Source organism: Acomys russatus, chromosome 8 (assembly GCF_903995435.1).
Source record: "Acomys russatus chromosome 8, mAcoRus1.1, whole genome shotgun sequence".
Classification (NCBI taxonomy): domain Eukaryota; kingdom Metazoa; phylum Chordata; class Mammalia; order Rodentia; family Muridae; genus Acomys; species Acomys russatus.
The window spans coordinates 1,090,071-1,112,434 of NC_067144.1; the positions used below are offsets into that span (position 1 = coordinate 1,090,071).

Sequence of the window (22,364 nt, forward strand, 5' to 3'; positions counted from 1 at the left end):
CCAGGCTCCTGCCTTAAGGTCCAGCCCTGTCTTCCCCAGTGGTAGATTGTGACCTGAGTGCGGTAAGCTGAGATAAGCCCTCTCATCCCCAAGTTGCTTCTGGTCTTGGTGTTTACCACAGCAGTAGAAACCCCAACTAAGACTATTCTGAAGCTACTTTTTTAAGATGTATTGAAATGTTGGCATGGTGATATATTCCTGTCGTCACAAATACTCTGGAAGCTCTGAGAAGAGAGTCTGAAGTTTGAAGGCAGCCTGAGCTATATATAAACCACATACCACAAATAAATAGATAAAAATATAAAGATTATGAATCCAGAGAAACTGAAGAGATGGCTTAGTGAGTAAAAGCACTTATTTGCAATCACGAGATCCTGAGTTCCCATCCCAGGACCTGTAGCTATATGTACCTGTAACCTCAGCATTGTGAAGCAGAGACAGGCAGATCCTGAGAGCTTACTGACCAGGCAGCCTAGGCAAAACAGTGAGCCTTGTGTTTATTGAGAGACTCTGTCTCAGTGCAATAAGGCAGAACGTGAGACACCCAGGATGCTGCTTTGGCCTTGATTTGTTCACGCACAAGTGCACACACTCGAACACTCATGTATATAGTACATAGTGTGTGTGTGTACATGCATCATGCATACACACAAAGAGAGGTCTGCCTTCTGAATGAGGGCCCAATAGATGGTCTAAAGTGTCACCCTTTGCACTTCTTTGGTTACTTGTGAGTTGAGACCAATGATATAATGACCCTGGGTGTGACTATTACAAACATGCTGTGTCAATGCATTGCTTTCTGGGCATGTTCTCCACCGAGAGGTGTTTGTGTACATCAAACACCAGTAAAACCTGTGCCAAACGACAAACACTTCTGGATATCAAGGGCATTCAGTGACTTCAAAATAATAGAGTGGCTTTATTACCTGAGTCTCATCTGTACATAGGTTTTCCAAATCCCCCTACAAAATACAGAAACATTAGTATTAAATACATTAAATGAACAGAACATTCTACTCAACAACTGCAGAATGTACATTCTGCTCAGCAACCTATGGAACTCTTTCCAAAATAGGTTGTATTTTAGGACATTCAGTCTTTTTTTTTTTTTTTAAGATTTATTTATTTATTATTTATACTGTGTTCTGCCCACTTGTATGCCTCCAGGCCAGAAGAGGGCACCAGATCTCATTATAGATGGTTGTGAGCCACCATGTGGTTGCTGGGAAATGAACTCAGGACCTCTGGAAGAACAGACAGTGCTCTTAACCTCTGAGCCATCTCTCCAGCTCCAGGACACTCAGTCTTAATTAATATTGAACAAATTAAAATAATTTATCTGGTGACAATGGAATCAAACTAGAAATCACCAAGAAACTGTAATTTTAGTAGTTTGTAGTTGTAGATAATATACAAACTCATGGAGATGAAACAATGAACTGTTAAGTGGTGAGTGTGCTATTGAAAAAATCAGGAGAAAAGGTTTTATATTCCTAGGATTAGCTAAAGTGAAAACACAAAAGAACCTGTGAGAAACAAAAGTTTGTCACAGAAAAAGAAAGTGTGTAGCTGAAAGTTCCTACTTTTGTGAAATTATAGAGATCTCACATAACTTAGCGATACACCTCAAGATAATAGAAAACTAAAAACAAGCCAGACCCCCAGATCAGTAGCTGGTAGTAAATAATAACAGTCAGAGCATAAATTAATGAAATAGAAACAAAATATTTATATATATATATATATATATATATATATATATATATATATATGTATATGTATATGTATATATAGCCGGGCATGGTGGTACATGCCTGTAATTCCAGCACTCTGGGAAGCAGAAGCAGGTGGATCTCTGTTAGTTCAAAGCCAGCCTGGTCTACAAAGCAAATTCAGGATATCCAAGGCTATAAAGAGAAACCCTGTATATTGAAAACCCAAAAAAATAAAGAAAAAAAATTAGTGAAACAGAAGAGTAATGACTGAAAAAACTACTCAAAAAACGACAGAATCTAACCAATAAATGGGCTCATGAAGTGGATTTAACTGTTGCTATAGGAAGCAAAGATATGCAGGTATCTCTGTAATTATGTAACTCAAATTCCTATGTGTATATTCACAGATGTAGTATATCTAGGTCATATGGTAGTTCTATTTCTTTTTGGTTTGTTGTTGTCCTGACATACGATTTCATTTATGTGGCCTACAAGCTCTATTTTCTGTTTTCAACACCTTTGTCAAAGATCTGGTCACTGCACATAACCAAGTGGATTTATATGTAAGTCCTTTGTTCTAGTCCATTACTCTGCCTGTTTGTTTTTGTGTAAGTATCGTGCAGTTTTTGTTACTATGGCTTTGTAGTGATACCTCCAGAATTGTTCTTTTTGCTGGGGCTATATAATGAAACCCTGTCTCCAGATAGTAACAATAGTGAAACAAACAGACAGACCTGCTACATGATCCAGCCATACTGATCCTGGAATAGACTGTTAAGAAGCCACATTACTGCAGAGACCTGCATATCCTTACGTACTGTGGCACTGCCACAACAGCCAGTTGGTGGCATCAGCCTGAGTGTCTACCAACGTGAATGCATAAAGAACGTGTCATAGAGATACTCTGTAGAGTTTTATTCAACCATAAAGATAAGCAAAATTGTGTTGTTTGCATTAAAATGAACGGAGTGATAAAATGATTAATGATTTTTAAAAATCATTGCATAAAACAATAGTTTTATGAGCTGAGTTGCCTCGTTACCAGGGAAGATGAAAGATAGATCATCTGTCACAGTTTGTACACATACCACCTTGCACACCAGTTATACCATCTCTGAACAGAGTCTAGCACAGTGAGACTGTTTTTAAAAGTGAATATGAAAAGTATGTGTGAGAAAGTGACCTGCCATTCTTCAGGATGCTCAGAGCAAAAGCAAACTGTATCCATCAGTGTCCATATCTACTACAGAGCTAGTTTCACTTTGCCTAAGACCTTTAACTCTTTAAAGCAGTGGTTCTCAACCTTCCTAATGCTGCATCTCTTTAATACAGTTTCTCATATTGTAGTGAACTCTAACCGTAAGATTATTTTCATTGCTACTTCATAACTGAGTTTGACTATGTTTATGAATCATGTATCTGATATGTAGGATGTATGATATGTGACCTCTGTGAAAGGGTCGCTTGGCCCTCCCAAAGGTGCCACGATCCACAGGTTGAGGACTCCTACTTTAAAGAGCAGATACTAATCTAATGTTGGATATAATTCTGAAGTCGCGATTTCCCTGCACTGGTAGTAGGTGTGTGTGTGTGTGTGTGTGTGTGTGTGTGTGTGTAGGACATGAGTTTGCATGTATAATTATATATAAACGTATATATATAGAGAGAGAGAAAGTGTATGTTATAAATCCATATTTCAAGTGGATATTTCAAATATTAAAGCACTTAAACCTGGTATTGGTGGTGGTGTTTTGAGACAGGGTCTCTGTATGTATCCCTGGCTGTCCTGGAACTCATTTTGTAGAACAGACTAGTCTTGGATTCACAGAGTTCCATCTGTCTCTTCCTCTGAGTACTGGGATTAAAGATGTGTGCCACCATGTCTGGCCTAAACCTAGTAATTTTTTTATAGGATAAAAAGTAAACTTGGTCAAGGAGGAGTGGTTCAAGGTTTTATTAATGCCCTAGATCAGCTCTCCAATCCTGAACTGCTCTTTAAGGTAAGAAAACAGCTTTTGACACCAAAAATAAATGTGGACAGCATTTTTGTTACAGTCTAGCTTCTCTCTTGATTGTTTTCTTTCTCTGTTGTCACAGGACTGGATTACTGATACAAAAGATGAACTAAGAAGAAATCCCGTAAATAAAGAAAATATTGAGAAGCTGTATAAAAGGATGCACAGTGCCTTGGGCGACCTGCAGGCTCCAGGCTTGGGGCCCTTTAGAAGGAGGTTCATACAGGTATGGGTAGATACAGCTGCCTCGACGGCAGCAGCGGCTTCACACTTGGCTACTGCTTGAGTGCTGCCTGTTGTTGATAAACTTGCTTTAGATCTGATTCTGTCTGTAAGATATAGTAAACAAGCATTTCCATTCGTTGGTGGCAACTGGGTCAGTAGGCAAAACCTTGAGGTCCTTCATGCTCAGATTGTAACATCTGAAGATTGTGTGTAATTCAGAATTTTTTATTAGATTTATTTATTATGTATACAGTGTTCTGCCTACATGTACACCTGCAGGCCAGAAGAGGGCATCAGATCTCATTATAGATGATTGTGAGCTACCATGTGGTTGCTGGGAATTGAACTCAGGACCTCTGGAAGAGCAGTCAGTGCTCTTAATCTCTGAGCCATCTCTCCAGCCTTGTAGTTCAGTATTTTTAATTTTGGGGATGACTTAGATATTGGATCAAAAAAGTATTTTTATCTTATAGAAAGGGATATCTGTTCTGAAGCATGTGGTTTAAGGTTCCAATTTGTATGCTCGTAAACAGTGTAGACCGAGTGCCCAGAGTCAGAGGGATTATATGGCTTAACACTGCCTATAAAAAGCTGTATTTCAGACAAGTGTGGCAGGGGGAGATATTTATTAGTTATCCTAGTGTTGGAAAGAGTCACAAAGTGAGGAACATACATCTCTGTTTTGAAAAATGTTTACTTACAACATCTTTTGATCATACTTTCTCCTCCCTCAATTCCTACAAGACCGTTCCCACCTTTCTACACACTGAACTCTATGACTTTCTCTTCTCTTCTCTCTCTTAAAAAACAAAACACAAAACACAAAAACAAAAGTCACATAAGCAAAAAACAACAACAAAACCAATAAACAAAAATACCAAAATAAAGCAAAGCCTACAGAAATGCCTCTGAGTTTGTTTCGTGTTGGCAATAGACCTCTGGGTGCGGGGCCTACTCCAAAGTGTGGTTGGTCTACCCAGTAAAACTATTGGAGAGCACTAATTCTTCCTTTACAAGCAGACGTCAGTTGCAAATGGTTTCTTGGCTAGGGGTGAGGCACTGTCTGGCTGTAACCTTTGCAAGCTTTGTGGATGGTAGTACATAGTCTCTGTGAGTTCATGTGTGTGTCAGCTCTGTTGTGTCAGGAAGACACTGTTTCCTTAGAGTCATCTGTCACCTCTGGCTCTTACAACCTTTCTGCTTGCTCGTCCTTTTGCACACTATCCAACTGAAGGTCTTTAGTTCCCATGCTCTGCACAAAGAAGCTTCTCTGATGTGGGCTGTGTGAGGGACAGTTATTTATATATTAGGAGTATTTTATTACTATATTCCTTTAGCAGAATAGTAGTGAGTTTTTCCCTAACCTGTGAACTATCTAGTCTCATGGATTGGTTCTTAAAGTCAGTGAAGAAGTAGGTAGTTACTCCCATAACATTTGTGCTTATACTGTGCAGTATATCTTGCAGATCACTGTTGTGGATCACAGGGTTTATAGCTGGATGATATTAATGATTACCTTTCTCCTCTGGTAGTGTTCCCTTTTCACCACATCTTCATAAGATGAAATATCAAAGTAATTTTAATTTGCATTTCTCTTACGGCTAAGAATGTTTCTCAGCCACTTGTGTTTCATCTTTTGAGAATTCTCTGCTTAGTTCTGTAACCTATTTTTAAAATCAGTTATTTCTTTATCAAATATAAACAATTCATAAAGATCTGTTATTGTTCTGTAGGTAGTGATTTACTCTTGCCATGGTGTCCTTTGCTGGACAGAAGGTTTTAAGCTTCGTGGGGTCCTATTTATTAATTGTTGGTCTTAGTGCCTGGGCTGTTAGTGTCTTGTTCAGAAAATCTTCTCCTGGGCCAGTGAGTTCAAACCTAGTCCCTGCTTTCCTTCTGTCAGATTCAGAGTATCTGGTCTTGTGTCGAGGTCTTTGATCCACTTTGAGTTGAGTTTTCTGCAGGGTGATAGATATGAATCTATTTTCATGCTTCTACATGCATCTGTCTAGTTTGACCAGTACCTTTTGTTGAGGACGTTTCCTTTTCTCCTGTGTGTACTTTTGGCTTCTTTGTCAAAAATTAGATGTCCATAGTTATATAGACTTAGGTCTGGGTGTTCGGTTCAGTTCTGTTGATCAGTGTGTCTGTAACACAGCTGAGATGGTGACACCTCCAGCACTTCTTCTGTTATTCAGGAGTGTTTTAGATATCATGGGGTTTTTGCATTTCCATGTGAAATTGAAATTTGTTTTTTCAATTTCTGTGAAGAATTGTATTGGAATTTTGTTGGGATTGGTTGAATCTATACATTGTTTTGGTAGGATGACCACTTTCACTCTATTATTCCTACTGATCCATGAGAATTGGCGATCTTTCCATCTTCTGATATTGTCTTCAATTTTTTCAATGTCTTAAAGTTTATACTATACAAGTCTTTCACTTGCTTGGTAGAAGTTATCTCTCCCCCACCAAAATAATAATTCTTGAGTCTACTGTGAAAAGTACTGTTTTCCTGATTCCTTTCTCAGTCCATTTTTCATTTGTATATAGGAAAGCTACTCATTTTTGTGTTAATTCTCTGTCCTGATACTTTGCTGAAAGTGTTTACCAACTGTACAAGTTTTGCAAGGGAATTTTTATGATCTCTTATGCATAAAATCATAGCATCTACAAATAAAGAAATTTAGACTTCTGACTTTTTCTTTGTTTTCAGTTCATCTCCTTCACTGCTGTTATTGCTCCCCTTTATGGGCTGAATGACCTCCCAGAGGTCATCTAAGACCATCAATACACACAGATATTTACGTTATGATTCGTTAACTGTAGCCAAATTATGGTTATGAAGTAGCAATGAAATAGTCTTACGATTGTGGGTCACCACAGCATGAGGAACTGTATTAAAGGTTCACAGCATTAGGAAGGTCGAGAACCACTGAGCTAAGACGTCAGGTACTATATTAAATAGGTATGGAACAAATGGACAACCTTGTCTTGTTCCTCATATTAGTGGAAACTCTTTGAGTCTCTCTCCATTTAGATTGATGTTAGTTATTGGCTTAGTGTATATTGTCTTTATTGTGTTTACCGTATAAATAATCAGGTCTGCACAAATTTGAGGTTAGCCTGAACTGCATGAGACTCTCAGAACAAAAACGATGGTCTGCTAAATCTTGACCGTCTGTAGTTTTGCTTTATTTTTATTTGATATCAAGATTTTCATTCAAATAAATATTTTTTTAAAAGAGGTAATATACTCTAAGGTACAGTACTTCTAATAATTGCTTTTAGAATTATCAATTATATAATATTTGTACCGGTTTATGAGTTAAAGCAATGTCTCAACAGACCTTCACTGACACCAGTATCATTTTTCACTCTTTACCTCACTTAAAGAATTATGAACTATTTGCTTTTATTTTGTTGTAAACTTTGTTGCTAAGTATTCATGTCATTCTTTCTACATCCAGTGAAGTAGGCCTGGAGCTAGGCAGAGTGTGCAAAGACGTCAGGTGACGTTGCCATGGTTTGGTTTTTGTTTTCATAGTTCTGCTTATTTGTGGGGACAAGGACTCAGTATGTAGACCAAGCTATCCTTGAACTCACAGAGAATAATGTGCCTCTGCCTCCAGAGAGTGCCGGGACTACAGACCTGCGCCATGTGCTCAGCTCTTTCCGGTGGTTTTTGAATCTCTGATTAAGTCATTCTAATAATGACCTGCCTAAAGGAAGACAAGACACAGACAAAAAGGGCATTCGAGATGTTTTGGAGTGTTGAAATATTCATTAGCTTAGAGCTTTTCTAATGTGCAAAGGAAACATTGATCTTTATAGTATATGTTTATTTTTCAGGCCTTTGGGAAAGAATTTGACAAAAGCTTTGGGATTGGTGGCTCTAAGTTGCCTACAATGAAGCTCAGGGACTTTCACAATATCACTGAGTCACTATTTGAAAGGATGAGAAAAGACTCAAAGCCACCCGGGAACCTGAAAGAGTACTCTCCCTGGATGAGTGTGTTCAAAGTGCAGTTCCCGGAACTGGAGATTCCTGGTGAGGCGGCATGCAGTAGTGAAAAGAACACTTCTAAAGGAGAATGCTGTGGCAGCTAGGAATTGTGCTTTCTAAGTAATGACAGTGTGGTCTTGACTGTGTGTGTGTGTGTGTGTGTGTGTGTACAGGAGTACATATATTATGTAAAATATTCATGTGGAGTATGTGTGTATGTGCATGTGTGGGTGTGTGTGTCCAGGAGTGCATATATTATGTAAAACATGTGTGTGTACAGGAGTGCATATATTATGTAAAATATTCATGTGTGTGTGTACAAGAGTGCATATATTATGTAAAATATTCATGTGGAGTGTGTGTGTGTCTCCAGGAGTGCATATATTATGTAAAATACTCATGTGGAGTGTGTGTGTGTGTGTGTGTGTGTGTGTGTGTGTACAAGAGTGCATATATTATGTAAAATATTCATGTGGAGGTCAGAGAACAACCCCAGGTACTCATCTTTGCTTTCCACCTGGCTTGAGAGACAGGACTCTGTTTTTCCTGCTTCAAACCCCAGCCTGTGGCCCTGTGTGCACCTGTGCATTCTGCTGTCTCTCCTTCCCGCTGCTGGGAGCACTGGCGAGGCCCACAGGGGAGCTGAGCTGTCACACCTGGCTTTCGCACAAGCGCTGGCAGTTAAAGTTATGCTTGTTCTGGAAGCACTTTGACCCATGTGTCCTCTCCCCAGCCAACCTGGTTAGGTTTTGTTATGAGGGGTTGTTTGTGTGTTTTTAATATTTATTTATTTTTGGTTGTGTGTCTGTGGGGGTAGATGTATGCGAGTACAAGTGTCCACAGACAAGAAGAAGGTGTTTACCCCGTGGAGCTGGAATCATCGATGGTCGTGAGCCACCTGTCGTGGGCTCTGGGAGGCAAACTCAGGTTCTCCAGAAGAACAGCAAATGTTCCGAGTGCTGAGGCCTCTCTCCGTGCCTCACTCCAACCATACTTATTATTACCTAGAATTACTATGAATTAACACAGTGTACTGTGTTTTTTTATTACAGCAAGTATTCGGATTTCCGTTTAGTACTTACAGTAACTCCAAATCATTGACTCCTACTTTGCTTCTGAGTAACTTTTCCTTACAAATAAAATACAAGTTTAGAGAGGTCACTTCCTGCAGCTGGTCCCATCCAAAGAGAACAGCCATAGGAGAGCAGACTGTGACGCTGAGGGTGGACGCATGCATCAAAGTGTCAGAAGAGATTCCTTCCTGGTCTGCGTTCCCCAGCCTACAGTTTTCCCAAGAAAGGAATGAATCTGGTGACTGATTTTCCCCTCTCAGCAAATAAAAGAAAACTTTTTGGAGATGAAGTTACACTCACCAGTTTCAGGAAAATAAGGCTGTTTTCTTTTTCTTGTTTTTCTTTTTTTGCACAGGGTCTCACTCTGTAGACCAGGCTGACCTGGCACACACAGAGACCCTGCCTCTGTGTCCTGGGTGCTGGGGTTAAAGGCATGCACCACCACACCTGCCTATGGCTGATTTCCATAAATGAAAACCTTGAATTAATTTTTAAAAATTTTACATGAAAATTTTATTAGATCAACATTTGTTTTAAACATGGAGGTTTTATTACAGATGGTTTCTAAGCGAGGTTCTATGTTTTAGGCCAGTATGACGGCAAGAGCAAACCGTTGCCTGAGTATCATGTGCGGGTCTCTGGATTTGATGAGCGGGTAGGTGTTTTTCATCCTTGTCTCTGTGATATTTGATATACTGCTCAGCGTCACACTAGCATGTTGTTTCCAAGTTATAGTGATCAAATTCCTAAAGATAATGTTTCAGTGTCAGTTGTATTTGAGAACATTGCAGGGTAAGCGCCAAATGATCAACCCCAAAAACATACATACAAGGAACATTATTTGGAGTTAATATGTTTTTATTAGGAACATAAATATATGTATGTATATATATAAATGTATATATGCATGCAATAACAATTGATGAAATCAGAGGCCATGAATTTGAAGGTGAGTAGGGTGGATTATATGGGAGGGTTTCAAAGGAGAAAGGGAAAGAAAAAATGTTGTAATTAAATTATAATGTCAAATATAAAAAAATAGTAAATTGGGTGTAAGCTATATATGTTCATTGCAGATTATATGTAGAATTAACCTTTTATGAAGGTCTTTATGTTAAAGTCACATGTTGAGAAGGATAGCTACAGTTATAGGCAGTATCAGTAACTAGGAATGTTGAGTATGCGTGGGCACAGGACTCAAGCCTGAAGCCCGCAGCCCAGAGCCCGCCCTGTGTACCACCTTTTCTGAGGTCTTTCCATGACGAGTGCACCCACCCTGATCATGCTGTGGTGAGCTATTCTGAAACCGCCCTTTTCCTATTTCTGCTGCAGTAGTGCACCCTACCGCCCTGCTACTCAGAAGGTAGAAGGACGCTTGAGCCCAGGCTTAGGAGCATGAGCTGGGCAACATAACAAGACTCTTTTTAGAATCACAGTAACAAATCTCTTAATGTTTAAAGGTAAAAGTAATGCTCTCCTTGAGGAAACCAAAGCGCATTGTTATTCGAGGCCATGATGAAAAGGAGTACCCCTTCCTGGTAAAAGGTGGTGAGGACCTCCGTCAGGACCAGCGCATTGAGCAGCTCTTTGAGGTCATGAATGCCATTCTCTCTCAGGATGCTGCCTGCAGTCAGAGAAACATGCAGTTGAGGACTTACCGTGTTGTGCCCATGACCTCCAGGTATGGCTGGAGTGAACCTATTTATATGGGGGAGGGAGTGTATGTCCTACCCTGGGAGTGGGTTTTGTGGGTACTTGAAGCATCCCATGAACAGAAGTCAACTAGAATTACATAGGGAAGGCGGTGAGGAAACATAGACTGGATGGGAGGAAATGTTGCTTTGCCCTGATTCCTCAGAACATCTTTTCTAATGAAAAGGAGCAATTGGGGTGTGTTTGTACCTATTTGTAAATATTGTATTTTATTTTTCAGATTAGGACTAATTGAATGGATTGAAAATACTATGACCTTGAGGGACCTTCTTTTGAGTAATATGTCACAAGAGGAAAAAGTGGCTTATAACAGGTAGTGTCTTCCGTGTCACCTTGGGTGACCTGAAAATGCAGAGGCCAGCCTGCACTGGGGTTAGATAGAAACATGCAAGTTTGGGGTTTGGGAGGGAAGAGCTGGGGAAGTTGTGTTGTGTTTTGTTTTTGAGAAGGAATTTACTGTGTAGTCCAGGTTGGCATTGGATTCGTGCTCCTGAATGCCAGGATTGGGATCACAGATGCATACCACCAACCTGTCCCTCCACTTGGAACTGTTTGTGTTGACTTCTGAAAGCTGATTAGGAAAACATTCAGCACAAACTGAAATGTGACCCAAGTGTGCACACACCACAGTGCACCCTTGCACAGGTGAAATGTGACCAAGTGTGCACACACCACAGTGCACCCACCTGCACAGGTGCTGACCCTTGTGTTAAATGCCACTTAAGGCTTTTCAAATTCAGGATGAGCATTGCTGACATCAGAAAATACTTCATCTTACCTAAAATGGGTTTTATATGTATCTGCATTCAGGAAAGGATAAAGAATATCTGTAACTAGTCTAAAAAGAAAGAAAAACAAATGCTCTGTGAATGAGTTGCAGCAGGTTTGACTTAGGTCAGATGAGGCCTACCAGCGCTGAGACCACTGCTTTCAGGGTGCCCTTCACGGTGACATGCTTGGGCTTCAGGTCTCTGTGTTTAGTTTAGCATCTTATTTTCTCTGTATGAAGAGGAAAATATTTTGTACCTGACCTTATTGTGCCTGAGTTTTTGCAAAGGTAGTTGCTTGAATTTATCTTGGAGTCGTTAAGAAAGAATAATGACATATTAAAAGTTATATTTATTCTTCACTGTTTTTCAATAACTTTTCAATGTTCTTTGCCATGGAAGATACCTCCTTAACTCTAATTCCCTTTTTCCTACTTGCTAGTAACCCGAAAGCACCAATTCATGAATATAAGGACTGGCTGAGAAAAGTGTCAGGGGAAAGTGGTGCTGGAGCCTATATGCTAATGTATAAGTAAGTTTGATTTTACTACCTTTTTTCATTCTTCTAAAAGCGCATACTTAAGATCCTTGAACATTTTGCATCAAGTGAGTTAGGGATGTGGTTAGAGCGCTGGCTTAGCTTGTGTGAGACCCTGGCATCTGTCGCCAGCGCTGTTAGGGGAAGAAGGAAAGGACAGAATAAATTTTGCTGCAGATATCATCAAAATTTAGTTCTTTCATAAAAATGTTATTTTTTCTTTGGGGACGGAGTTTGGTTTTTTGAGACAAGGTCTTACTATGTATCACTGACTGTCCTAGAACTCACAGAGATCCACCTACCTTTTCCTCCCAAGTGTTTGGGCCTAAAGGTGTGTGCCACCATGCATAGCTGATATTATTTTAAAGTTACCTGAAGTTTGTTCTAATTAAATGCTTTTCTTAAATCGCAGAAGAGCTAACCATACAGAAACAGTTGTGGCTTTTAGAAGAAGGGAAAATAATGTGCCTGCTGATCTCTTAAAGTAAGTGTGTTTGTGACTTCACAAACCTAGTGGCGTAGCAGAGACTATATGTGGCTTCTCTCTCTCCTAGGCGGGCCTTTGTAAAGATGAGCACCAGCCCTGAGGCCTTCCTGGCACTACGTTCCCACTTTGCCAGCTCTCACGCACTGCTGTGTATCAGCCATTGGCTCCTCGGTATTGGAGACAGACACCTGAGCAATTTCATGGTGGCCATGGAGACAGGCAGCGTGATTGGAATTGATTTCGGACATGCGTTTGGGTCAGCTACTCAGGTGTGTTGTCCTTACGTCTCACTCCTGACTTAGAATTGGAATATGTTATTAGTGAGGGTTCCCTAAAGGAACGGAGCTATAGAATGAGTCTATACATGGGATTTATTAGAGTGGCTTTAGGCTCTGGTTCAGCTAGTCTAACAATGGCTGTCTTCTGATAGAAAGAGCCAGAATCCAGTAGTTGTTCAGTCCAGGAGACTGGATGTCTCTGCAGTCCTGGTCAGGTGCTAGAGTCCTCGAAAATTCCTAGAGAGCTGCATGTCTTCAGTCTGTGTTGGAATCCCAGATATGATCCTAACACCAGCAGAGGACTGCCTCAGCAGCAGGATAGACGTACTTCCTGTTGAGACCTAGGGCAAATGAGCAGAAAACAAAAGTTCTCTTCTTTCATGCCCTTTATATGGGCTGTCACCAGGGATGGCCCAGATTTCATATGAGAATCTTCCCACCTCAAATGATCCAATCAAGAAAATCCCTCACAGGTGCACTCACAAGCTGGGCTTTTAGATGATTCTAGAGGTAGTCAAATTGACAACCAAGAAAGGCCATCACATCACATCATGTGACTTTGCAAAACCTCCAGAAATTAAAGGAAAAATGATGGATTAAGTTGATTTTGGCGTAGTCCTGAAACCTGGCACTTTTTGAAGAAACAAATAATCTTGCCCTCATTTTAGGCTTGTACATGACATTTAAGATGGGAAGCAGAGACATAATCAGAGCCAAGGAGAGAAGGAACATATTACAATGTTATGAAAACCTGGAGTGTCTTATACAAAATGAAATTTGCTTCTCTGCTGTTAACCTATACATGTTTTCTGTTGTGTTTCTGAGTTTCCCAGGGCTCTGGGTTCCTCCAGACAAGTCTATGCTTTGAGAGGATAATGCAAGCTGAATTCACTGCTCTTGGGTACAGGAATTCATATCTTAAGAATTTAAGTCAGGCGTGGTGGTGCACGCCTTTAATCCCAGCACTTGGGAGGCAGAGGCAGACAGACCTTTGTAAGTTCGAGGCCAGCCTGGTCTACAAAGCGAGTCCAGGACAGCCAGGGATGTTACACAGAGAAACTCTGTCTCGAAGGGAAAAAAGAATTTAAGATTTTAAGAAAGCCAGAGTTTTCCAGGCATGGTGGCTTATGCTTGTAACCCCTGCACAAGGGAGGCTGAGGCAGGAAAATCATTGCAAATGCAAGGCAAGCATGGACTTCAGTGTGAGACCCTGGCTTAAAAACAGGACCAGTGAGATGGCTCAGTGAGTAATAGTGCATGCCAGCAAGCCTGATGACCTGAGTCAGTGCCCAGAACTTATATCAGGGTAGAAGGAGAGAACCAGCCCCTGCTGGTACAAAGCATACATAAATGAATGCATGCATGCATACATACATACATACATACATACATACATACATACATACATACATACATGATGCAGTTTGTAGCCTCACTGAAAGGAAATAATACCTTTAAAGGGATACTTTATTTGCATTTGTGCGTGTTATTTTGAGAGTTTAATTCTTGCATGTCTTAGTTAAGGTTTCTATTGCTATGATGACACACCATAAGGGGGGTAAAGGGTTTATTTGGCTTATACTTCCACGCCATAATCCCATCACTGAAGCCAGGCAGGAAACTGAGGCAGGAGCTGATACAAAAGCTATGGAGGGTGCTATTTAGTGGCTTGCTTTGTGTGGCTTGCTGAGCCTGCTTTCTTATAGAATCCAGTACCAACAGCATAGGAATGGCACTGCCCACAATGGGCTGGGCCCTCCCCCCACCAATCTCTAATTAATAAAATGCCCTTTAGGCTTGCTCACAGTCCTATCTTATAGAGGCATTTTCTTAATTGGCCTTCCCTTTACTCAGATGACAATAGCTTTTGTCAAGTTGACATCACTTGGTACATTAAGCCCCCATCTTTCCCTTCTAATTTGTCCCCAAGATCTCACATTAAAAACATAAATAGCTTTATAAAACCCACAGTCTTTAAAAACTCAAACACATTAAAATTCAGTCCATTTAAAATATTCAGTCTCTTTAAACATCCAAAATCCTTTTAAAAGTTCAAAATACCTCAGTTGTGGGCTCCTATAAAATCCAAAATTAAGTTAAATACTTTCTTACTTCAAGAAAGAAGACGCGGTGCATAGTAATGATCAGATCAAAACAAAACCAAACTCCCAGCAGTGTAACTAACATACTGTCCAATGCCTGGGATCCACTCGCCGTCTTCTGGGCTCCTCCAATGGACGTGGATCCCTTCTGCAGCGGTGCTCTCTACAGCACACGGAGCTTGTCTTCTAAGCTCCAGCTGAGGCCACCCAGCTGCTGCTGCTGCTGTTCTTGGTGGTCATCCCATAGTACTGGCACCCCCAAAATGCCAGGGTCTCCTGGGCTTTCTTCAGGGACTTCAACCCATCTCCACATGCCAAGACTCAGCTACTCTCCATGACCACCTCATATGACCATTTCACACCTTCAAAACCAGTACCACCTGGGTAACTCGTACACTACAAAGTTCGGCTGCCAATACTTTGGCTGCCCCCGGAGCACATATTCTGTGTGCTGACTCTCAGGAAACGTTTCCCAGAAGGCTTCGCCTCAGTGATGCTGGCCTTTTCTTCATCACACCTGACTCTTCGGCTCCGGCTGAACAGTGCTGTAGCCCAAGAATGGCTGCACAAGCCACCCAGACTCTGGTCTCCGTCAGGTGTGGATGGTTTATTGAGTGAATGCACACCCAAGGCAAGGCTGCTCGCAGTCAGGGCCACAGAAAGGAGCCTAACTGTAATGTCGGTCTGTTTCTAAGGCAGGCCTTTTATAGGACAAACCGTAACTAGGTAGCAAGCAGGTAACCAGGTAGGAAGCAAGGGGAAGGCAGCATTACATCGTTTTGGCTAGCTAAGCACAAGAAGAGTCAATTTTGTTCCAAGTATATTGTATCCAAGTAGCAAGATAAAGCATTTGAAGATGATTGGCTACAATATAGGCTTGGGGACTTTCCAGTTCCCCACCGTTCCCGGAGAAAGGACCATAGCAGGGTATTGTGGCTTTGTTTAAGTAGAACGTAAATCATTAATCCAAGCAGAACGTTCAACAAGATTGAACTGTAAGTAAAAATCTATTCAGGCTCCCAGGCAGGCGGAGCCTGAGAACGGGAACTTAATTTCACATTATGATCAAAATGGAGATTTAAAAAACAAAATGGCTTTTGTTATGCTAACTATGAAAGCAGGCATTAACAGAAGAGCTAGTGTTTTAAGGAGGTTACAACACCAGCATCAGTTGTCCCAGTAAAGCCAAGGTTTCACTTTAGTGATTTGGGACTCTTGTCAATCACAGCTGATTCTTTAGCTCCTGCTGACCAGAACCCCAGATTCTTAACCCAGATGGGCCGGTAGGGACTTTACAAGCCAGGCCTCCATCGTTTTACTGCTCTCAGCATTCTTATCGTTTAGGCTTCTGCAGACCAGCCCACTGAGCTCTTAACACTCACTGGCTTTTTCAGACCAGACTTCCCGACTCCTTCCACAATCCACATGGTCAGATCTATCACAGCAATACCCCAGCCAGTGTGCTGGTACCAACTTCTGTCCTAGTTAGGTTTACTACTACTGTGATGAAACACCATGGCCAAAAACAAGTTGGGAAGGAAAGGGTTTGTTTGGCTTACACATAGTAGTCTGTCATTGGAGGAAGTCAGGGCAGGAACCTGGAGGCAGGAGCTGATTCAGAAGCCATAGAGGATGCTGCTCACTGGCTTGCTCCCCATGGCTTGCTCAGCCTGCTTGCTTGCTTCTTTTTTTTTTTTTTCCTTTAACCTACTTTCTTATAGAACCCAGGACCACCAGCCCAGGGATGGCATCACCCACAATGCACAGGGCCTCCCCCATCACTCACTAACAAGATGCCCTCCAGCTGGGTCTTACAGTGGCATTTTCTGAATTGAGGTTTCCTCCTTTGAGATAAGTCTAGCGTGTGTCAAGTTGACATAAAACTATCTAGCACCATGTATTTACTTAACTATACTTCTTTTTTTCTTGTTTAGTTTCTTCCAGTCCCTGAGTTGATGCCTTTTCGTCTAACCCGCCAATTTGTCAGTCTCATGTTGCCAATGAAAGAAACTGGTCTTGTGTGCACAGTCATGGTGCATGCACTGCGGGCTTTTCGCTCATGTGCAGATCTCCTCACTGACACCATGGAGGTTTTTGTGAAGGACCCCTCCTTTGATTGGAAGGTACATTTTGTTTTTGTTTTTGTTTTTAATAGACACATTCATGTCTCTTCTTTGTATGGTGAAAATGCATCAAGTTGTTTTTACTGAAATATTTACATTATTTTGTACTACATTTCTCAAAACAAACCTTAAAATCAGACAAAAAGCAATACATTTATTTGGAGAAAACTTACTGTGTTTAGATTGATCCTAACTGAAGGCGGCAATATGGACCCGTTGGTAACAGTAAGTCTGAGTTCACAACCTGTTGTTGTTGTTGTTGTTGTTATAAACGGGTCTTTCTCTGTAGTCTGGGCTAACCTAGAACTCACCACGTAGCCTACGATGTCATGGCACTCAAGGGAATCTTGCTTCAACCTCTTGATTTCTAGAATTACAACTATCCTCCTCCCAAGGTACAGCTTTTTATAAGAATGTTTAGTTTTCATCACCATATGCATGAAGGGTCCACGGAGGCCAGAAGAGGAAGCATCTGGAGCTGGAATGACAGTTGTAAACAGCCACGTGGTTTCCGTAATAACAAGTGTTCTTAAGCCTTGAACCAACTCTCCAGTCCAACAACTTTTGATTTAGAAATCATTCCATGTGAATTCTTCCTTAATCCTGAGAACAGATTGTAGGCTCCAGTTTTTCCAAACCTACTTTATTTGGGGTTCTTTAAATGCTAATACCTCCCTTCCAACCCACTTACCCTAGACAGGAGAGACAGGAGATTTAGAGGAACAGGAGAAGTAGACCTTGTGGAATTCAGTTCCTGGGAGCCATTCCCCTGCCGTAGTCGACAGGATTTCAGACCAGCAATTCCACCAAAGTTGCTGCTGGAACCTGAAACAGCAGCCAAAGGCTGGAACCTCGAAGCCTTCGCTGGAGCAGTCCTCTCCATACAAACAATACCAAGACCCAAAAAGCCCAACCTCCTGTTTTGGGCTCATACATATATCCTCTCAGAGTCTGTACTAGGATGTTTTTCAGCTGGCAAAATCCAGGCCCTCCCATGAAGTGGTTAGACTTCTGAGTGGATAAATATCACCTGCTTGCTCACAAGTCTGTTCCCCATCCCATACATGGGATCAGAACAAAAACATGTTTGCATCCAATACATATCCCACACTTGGGATCAAAACAAAAACGTTTATGTCCACTACAGCAGATAGTGCTGTTTGGATCAAAGGTTATCCAGGAAGTGACCCCCAAAGCATTAAGCCTAGTGGAACTGACCCTTTTATATGGAGATTCCTTCTCATCTCTGCATCACATGGTGATGGTGATATCTGCCTCATCAGGATCTGTCCCGAAAGCTATAGAACTGTCCCACTTATAGATCTTTGTCTTAGTATCATTATTTGGTTAAATGTTTTTTAATGCTATGATAATAAGTAGGAAAAAAAAAACTGTTCTTTCCTTTTAGGGTTTTGAGCAGAAAATGCTGAAAAAAGGAGGATCATGGATTCAAGAAGTAAATGTAACTGAAAAGAATTGGTATCCTCAGCATAAAATACGCTACGCTAAGAGGAAGTTAGCAGGGGCCAACCCAGCAGTTATAACCTGGTAAGACTTGTTAAAGACCAGCTTCGACACCACAGAGTGAACTGAGGCAGGGCGTAGAGTCAGAGACTGAGGGCCCGCACTGCTTGTAACTGGCAAGAGGCTCTGCTCTTTGAACTCTTTGGGGGCCCGCCGGTAAGAAGGAAAAAAGAAAAGGGGGGAAGAATAACACACACACATACAAGAGTTAAGCAGCAGCAGCCCACATCACATCAGCCCGTCAATACCTATCCCACACTTGGGATCAAAGCAAACACGTTTATGTATCCACATCAGCAAGTCACATCAGCTGGTCCTAATTTGGGCTGCTGTTCTTGTTCCCTAATCTCAAAAGCTCCTCAGCTCAACCATTAACGAATCAGTAATTCTGTAAAATCATTAATTCACCTAAATAATATTATTTATGAAAGTTCATATTCATATTTATCTGCAAGAAAGTTGCCCAAATGAGTGGGCTAGGCTGTCACCCAGGAAATAATCACACCAGACTATAAGCAGTGAGGCTCTCCCCACATCCAATCACACTGTGCCAGATATATGGGGAATGTAACAGTAAGGTCGCTACCCCACTACAAATCCTCCTGCATGGCTCTGGCAAAGACTGTTGATTGTGAACCCAGAATCAGTGCATGTTCACTAGTGAAAGGCACAGTAGGTAAAGGCATTGCTGCCAACACTTCAGACCCATGTGAGCAGCGTGACAGTCTTCACTGTGCAGATGGGGAAAGGGAGTCTTAGGCTGAGCACCTCAAACCCACATCTGTAAGGACTGTGGGTCACATCTGTTTGTGTGTTGTGCCTCTGTACAGCCAGCACCAATAGCAGAACCAAGGGGGCTTGGAAATTATATTTGGCTTTGTGGTTATTATGGCGTTTGACCCATTTGGTCCTGAAGAACACAATGTGGGCTTCTCAGACAGTAACCTGCTTTAGTTTTGCTTTAAATCAAGTCAGTTACAAAGCACATCTTCCTACTGCTTAGAACTAAAGTGTCACTTTCTTACTTCCTAGGAATAATAACCTATATGTTTCTATTTGCTTTACATTTCAATTAAAAAATCATTCGTGTCTGTATTTTCATGCTTGTTCCATATTTTCTCCAGTGATGAGCTATGTCTAGGCCATGAAATGGAACCTGCCTTTGGGAGTTACACAGCCGTTGCTCGAGGAAACAAAGACCACAACATTCGTGCCCTAGTACCAGAGAGTGGCCTTTCAGAAGAGACTCAAGTGAAGTGCTTGGTGGACCAGGCAACAGACCCCAACATCCTTGGCAGGACTTGGGAAGGGTGGGAGCCTTGGATGTAAAGTCTATGGTGTCACCAGCTACAAAGCACTCTGTCTCTGAGGAAGTCTCCTAGACCTTCACTGACAACAGGCTTTTACTAAAGCACTAAAGAAAAGAAGTCTACTTTGTAGTGCTGGTGAAAGGCAGTGGGTAAAGGCACTTGCTGCCAACACTAGTGGACTAAGTTCAGTCCCTAGGGCCCATATTGTGGGAACAGAGAAGCAAGTCCTGCAAGTTGTCCTTTGACCTCCACACATGTGCCACGTTGTACATTCACCCGTACATACATGCATGCACAAATTTAAAAATAAAAAGTATAAATATTTCTTCCTCTTTTCAAATAACCAACTCTTCACTTCATTGATTTCTTTGTTTTTGTTTTTGTTTTTTTTCTTTCATTTCTGCTCTAATCTTGGGTGGTGGGTGTTTGTGCACCATGGTGCTTGTTTAGAAATCAGGGGGAAAACTTTTGTGAGTCTATTCTCTCTTTCAAATATGTAGGTCCCAGAGATCAAACTCAGAGCATCAGTCTCGACAGAAGCACCTTACCCTGTTGGGACATCACTCCACCCCATCTCTGATACAGTTGTGTGTGTGTGTGTGTGTGTGTGTGTGTGTGTGTGTGTGTGTGTGTGTGTGTGTGTAAGCATATATGTGTATATATATATATATACACACACACAAATATGTACACAAGCACACTTAGAATTATAAACCTTTCTAGAACTGCCTTCATTGCATCTCACAGGTCTTGTCATATGTTTGTTTCTTCAGTTATTAATGTATCACTCTATAGTGTGTTATTCAATCTCTACAACTGTTTTCTGTGTGTTTGTTTGTTTGTTTGTTTTTGCTGTTAATACATCGCTTTATTCCATTGTGGTCAGGTAAAATACAAAGGATTATTTCAATATCTTATATTTGTTGATACTTGAGCTTTGTTTCTGTAACTAAATTTTACAAGCTACTAAAATGAATGTGTATCCTTAAGTATTTAGGTGAAATATTCTGTAGCTATCTAATAGGTGCATTTGATTTATGATCTCATTTAATTCTGATATATTCTGTCTCTCTTTCTCTCTCTCTCTCTCTCTCTCTCTCTCTCTCTCTCTCTCTCTCTCTCTCTCTCTCTCTCTCTCTCTCTCTCTCTCTCTCTCCATCTGACCATAAGGACCACCACCAAAAGCAATTAGCTTTCAGGTTATGAAGCCAGCAGTACACCTTTACAGTTCTACCTCAAGGTCATATTAAGTTACTTTTGAAGTATTGTGGTGGTGATGGTTTGTGGTTGTTTTCTTTGTTTTGTTGGGGTGGTTTGTTTTGTGGCTGTTTGTTTGAGACAGGTTTCTATGTGTACTTCTAGCTGTCCTGGAACTCACTATGTAGACCAAGCTGGCCTCAAACTCAGAGATCCTCCTGCCTCTGCCTCCTGAATGTTGGTATTAAAGGTCTGAGTCACCCTGGCCAGCTTCAGAAGGATCTGGAGTCTCAGTGGTGTAAGCCTGGGTATTCTGGTCCTAATTAATATCAGCAAAGGAAAAGCCACAGCAGCAATGGGACAAATTCACTTAGCACCAATAGTGAACACCAAGGGAAAACAATTGAATAACCCCCCTGCAACATCCTTTTATCTGGGCTACTACCAGAAGGTGCCACCTGTTTGGGGAGTGAGTCTTCCCACATTAAGACAATCAGGATAATTCTTTAATTAAGGCTCCCTGTTAGGATTAATATTTCCAGCACTCGGGGAGGCAGAGGCAGGAGGAATCTCTGTGAGTTTGAGGCCAGCCTGGTCTACAAAATGAGTCCAGGACAGCCACAACTACACAGAGAAACTCTGTCTCAAAATATAAAATAAAACAAAACATACAAGCAAAACCAAAGATTAATTCTAACTTGTGGCAAATTGATATCAAAACCATCACATACCCGTAGACCACTTCTACTCTCAGCTTTACTTATAGAAGCCTCCCTTTGTTAGAAAACAACAGTGAATGCAAAGACATGTGTCTGCTCAAGGGGCTGAGAAATGGTGGGTCACCAGGAGCCTTCATAAAGTCTGTTTTAATGCACGGGGTACACCAGATATGTCCAGAGGACACACACTCCATGAAGCACAGAAATAATCTGAAGCCTCTCCACATTTGCCCCTTTGTGACTTACTGAGACTGGCCTAGCTAGGGCAGACACAGAATCTGCCATGAGGATTACCCATGCCCTGTAAGGCGGGGTGTGCAGGTTTATCTATAGGTCAGGAAACCAGATCCCCTTGGGAGCAATATGAGGAGGTCTGGTTAAGGATGTCACCCATATCAACGTTGGTGACTGAACATGTGAGGTTCAGAGGTTGCTAGGGGGGCGGGCCAGCCTGGGACATCAAGCAGCCAGTGAGCAAAGCTAGGAAAACTGAAGTTGCAACTTCCCTGGGTCTGTAGGATGTGGAGTGGATTTCCATTGTCATTGGGCTTCTGTTGAGTCGTCTGGAAATT

General features: G+C 41.4%; 1 protein-coding gene across 1 annotated transcript in view; it reads left to right on the plus strand.

Moving 5' to 3' along the window:
• The window catches only part of Prkdc (protein kinase, DNA-activated, catalytic subunit), a 181,501-nt gene extending 161,287 nt beyond the window's left edge, over positions 1 to 20,214 (plus strand). The window contains exons 75-86 of the mRNA XM_051150565.1: positions 3,628 to 3,715; positions 3,813 to 3,956; positions 7,808 to 8,006; positions 9,622 to 9,689; positions 10,495 to 10,715; positions 10,968 to 11,060; positions 11,957 to 12,046; positions 12,465 to 12,536; positions 12,607 to 12,808; positions 16,854 to 17,042; positions 18,451 to 18,590; positions 19,691 to 20,214. Of these exons, the coding sequence (XP_051006522.1) occupies positions 3,628 to 3,715; positions 3,813 to 3,956; positions 7,808 to 8,006; positions 9,622 to 9,689; positions 10,495 to 10,715; positions 10,968 to 11,060; positions 11,957 to 12,046; positions 12,465 to 12,536; positions 12,607 to 12,808; positions 16,854 to 17,042; positions 18,451 to 18,590; positions 19,691 to 19,895 (1,711 nt within the window). The 3' untranslated portion in view covers positions 19,896 to 20,214. The remainder of the gene's footprint in view (positions 1 to 3,627; positions 3,716 to 3,812; positions 3,957 to 7,807; positions 8,007 to 9,621; positions 9,690 to 10,494; positions 10,716 to 10,967; positions 11,061 to 11,956; positions 12,047 to 12,464; positions 12,537 to 12,606; positions 12,809 to 16,853; positions 17,043 to 18,450; positions 18,591 to 19,690) is intronic.
• The last annotated feature ends 2,150 nt before the right edge of the window (positions 20,215 to 22,364 follow it).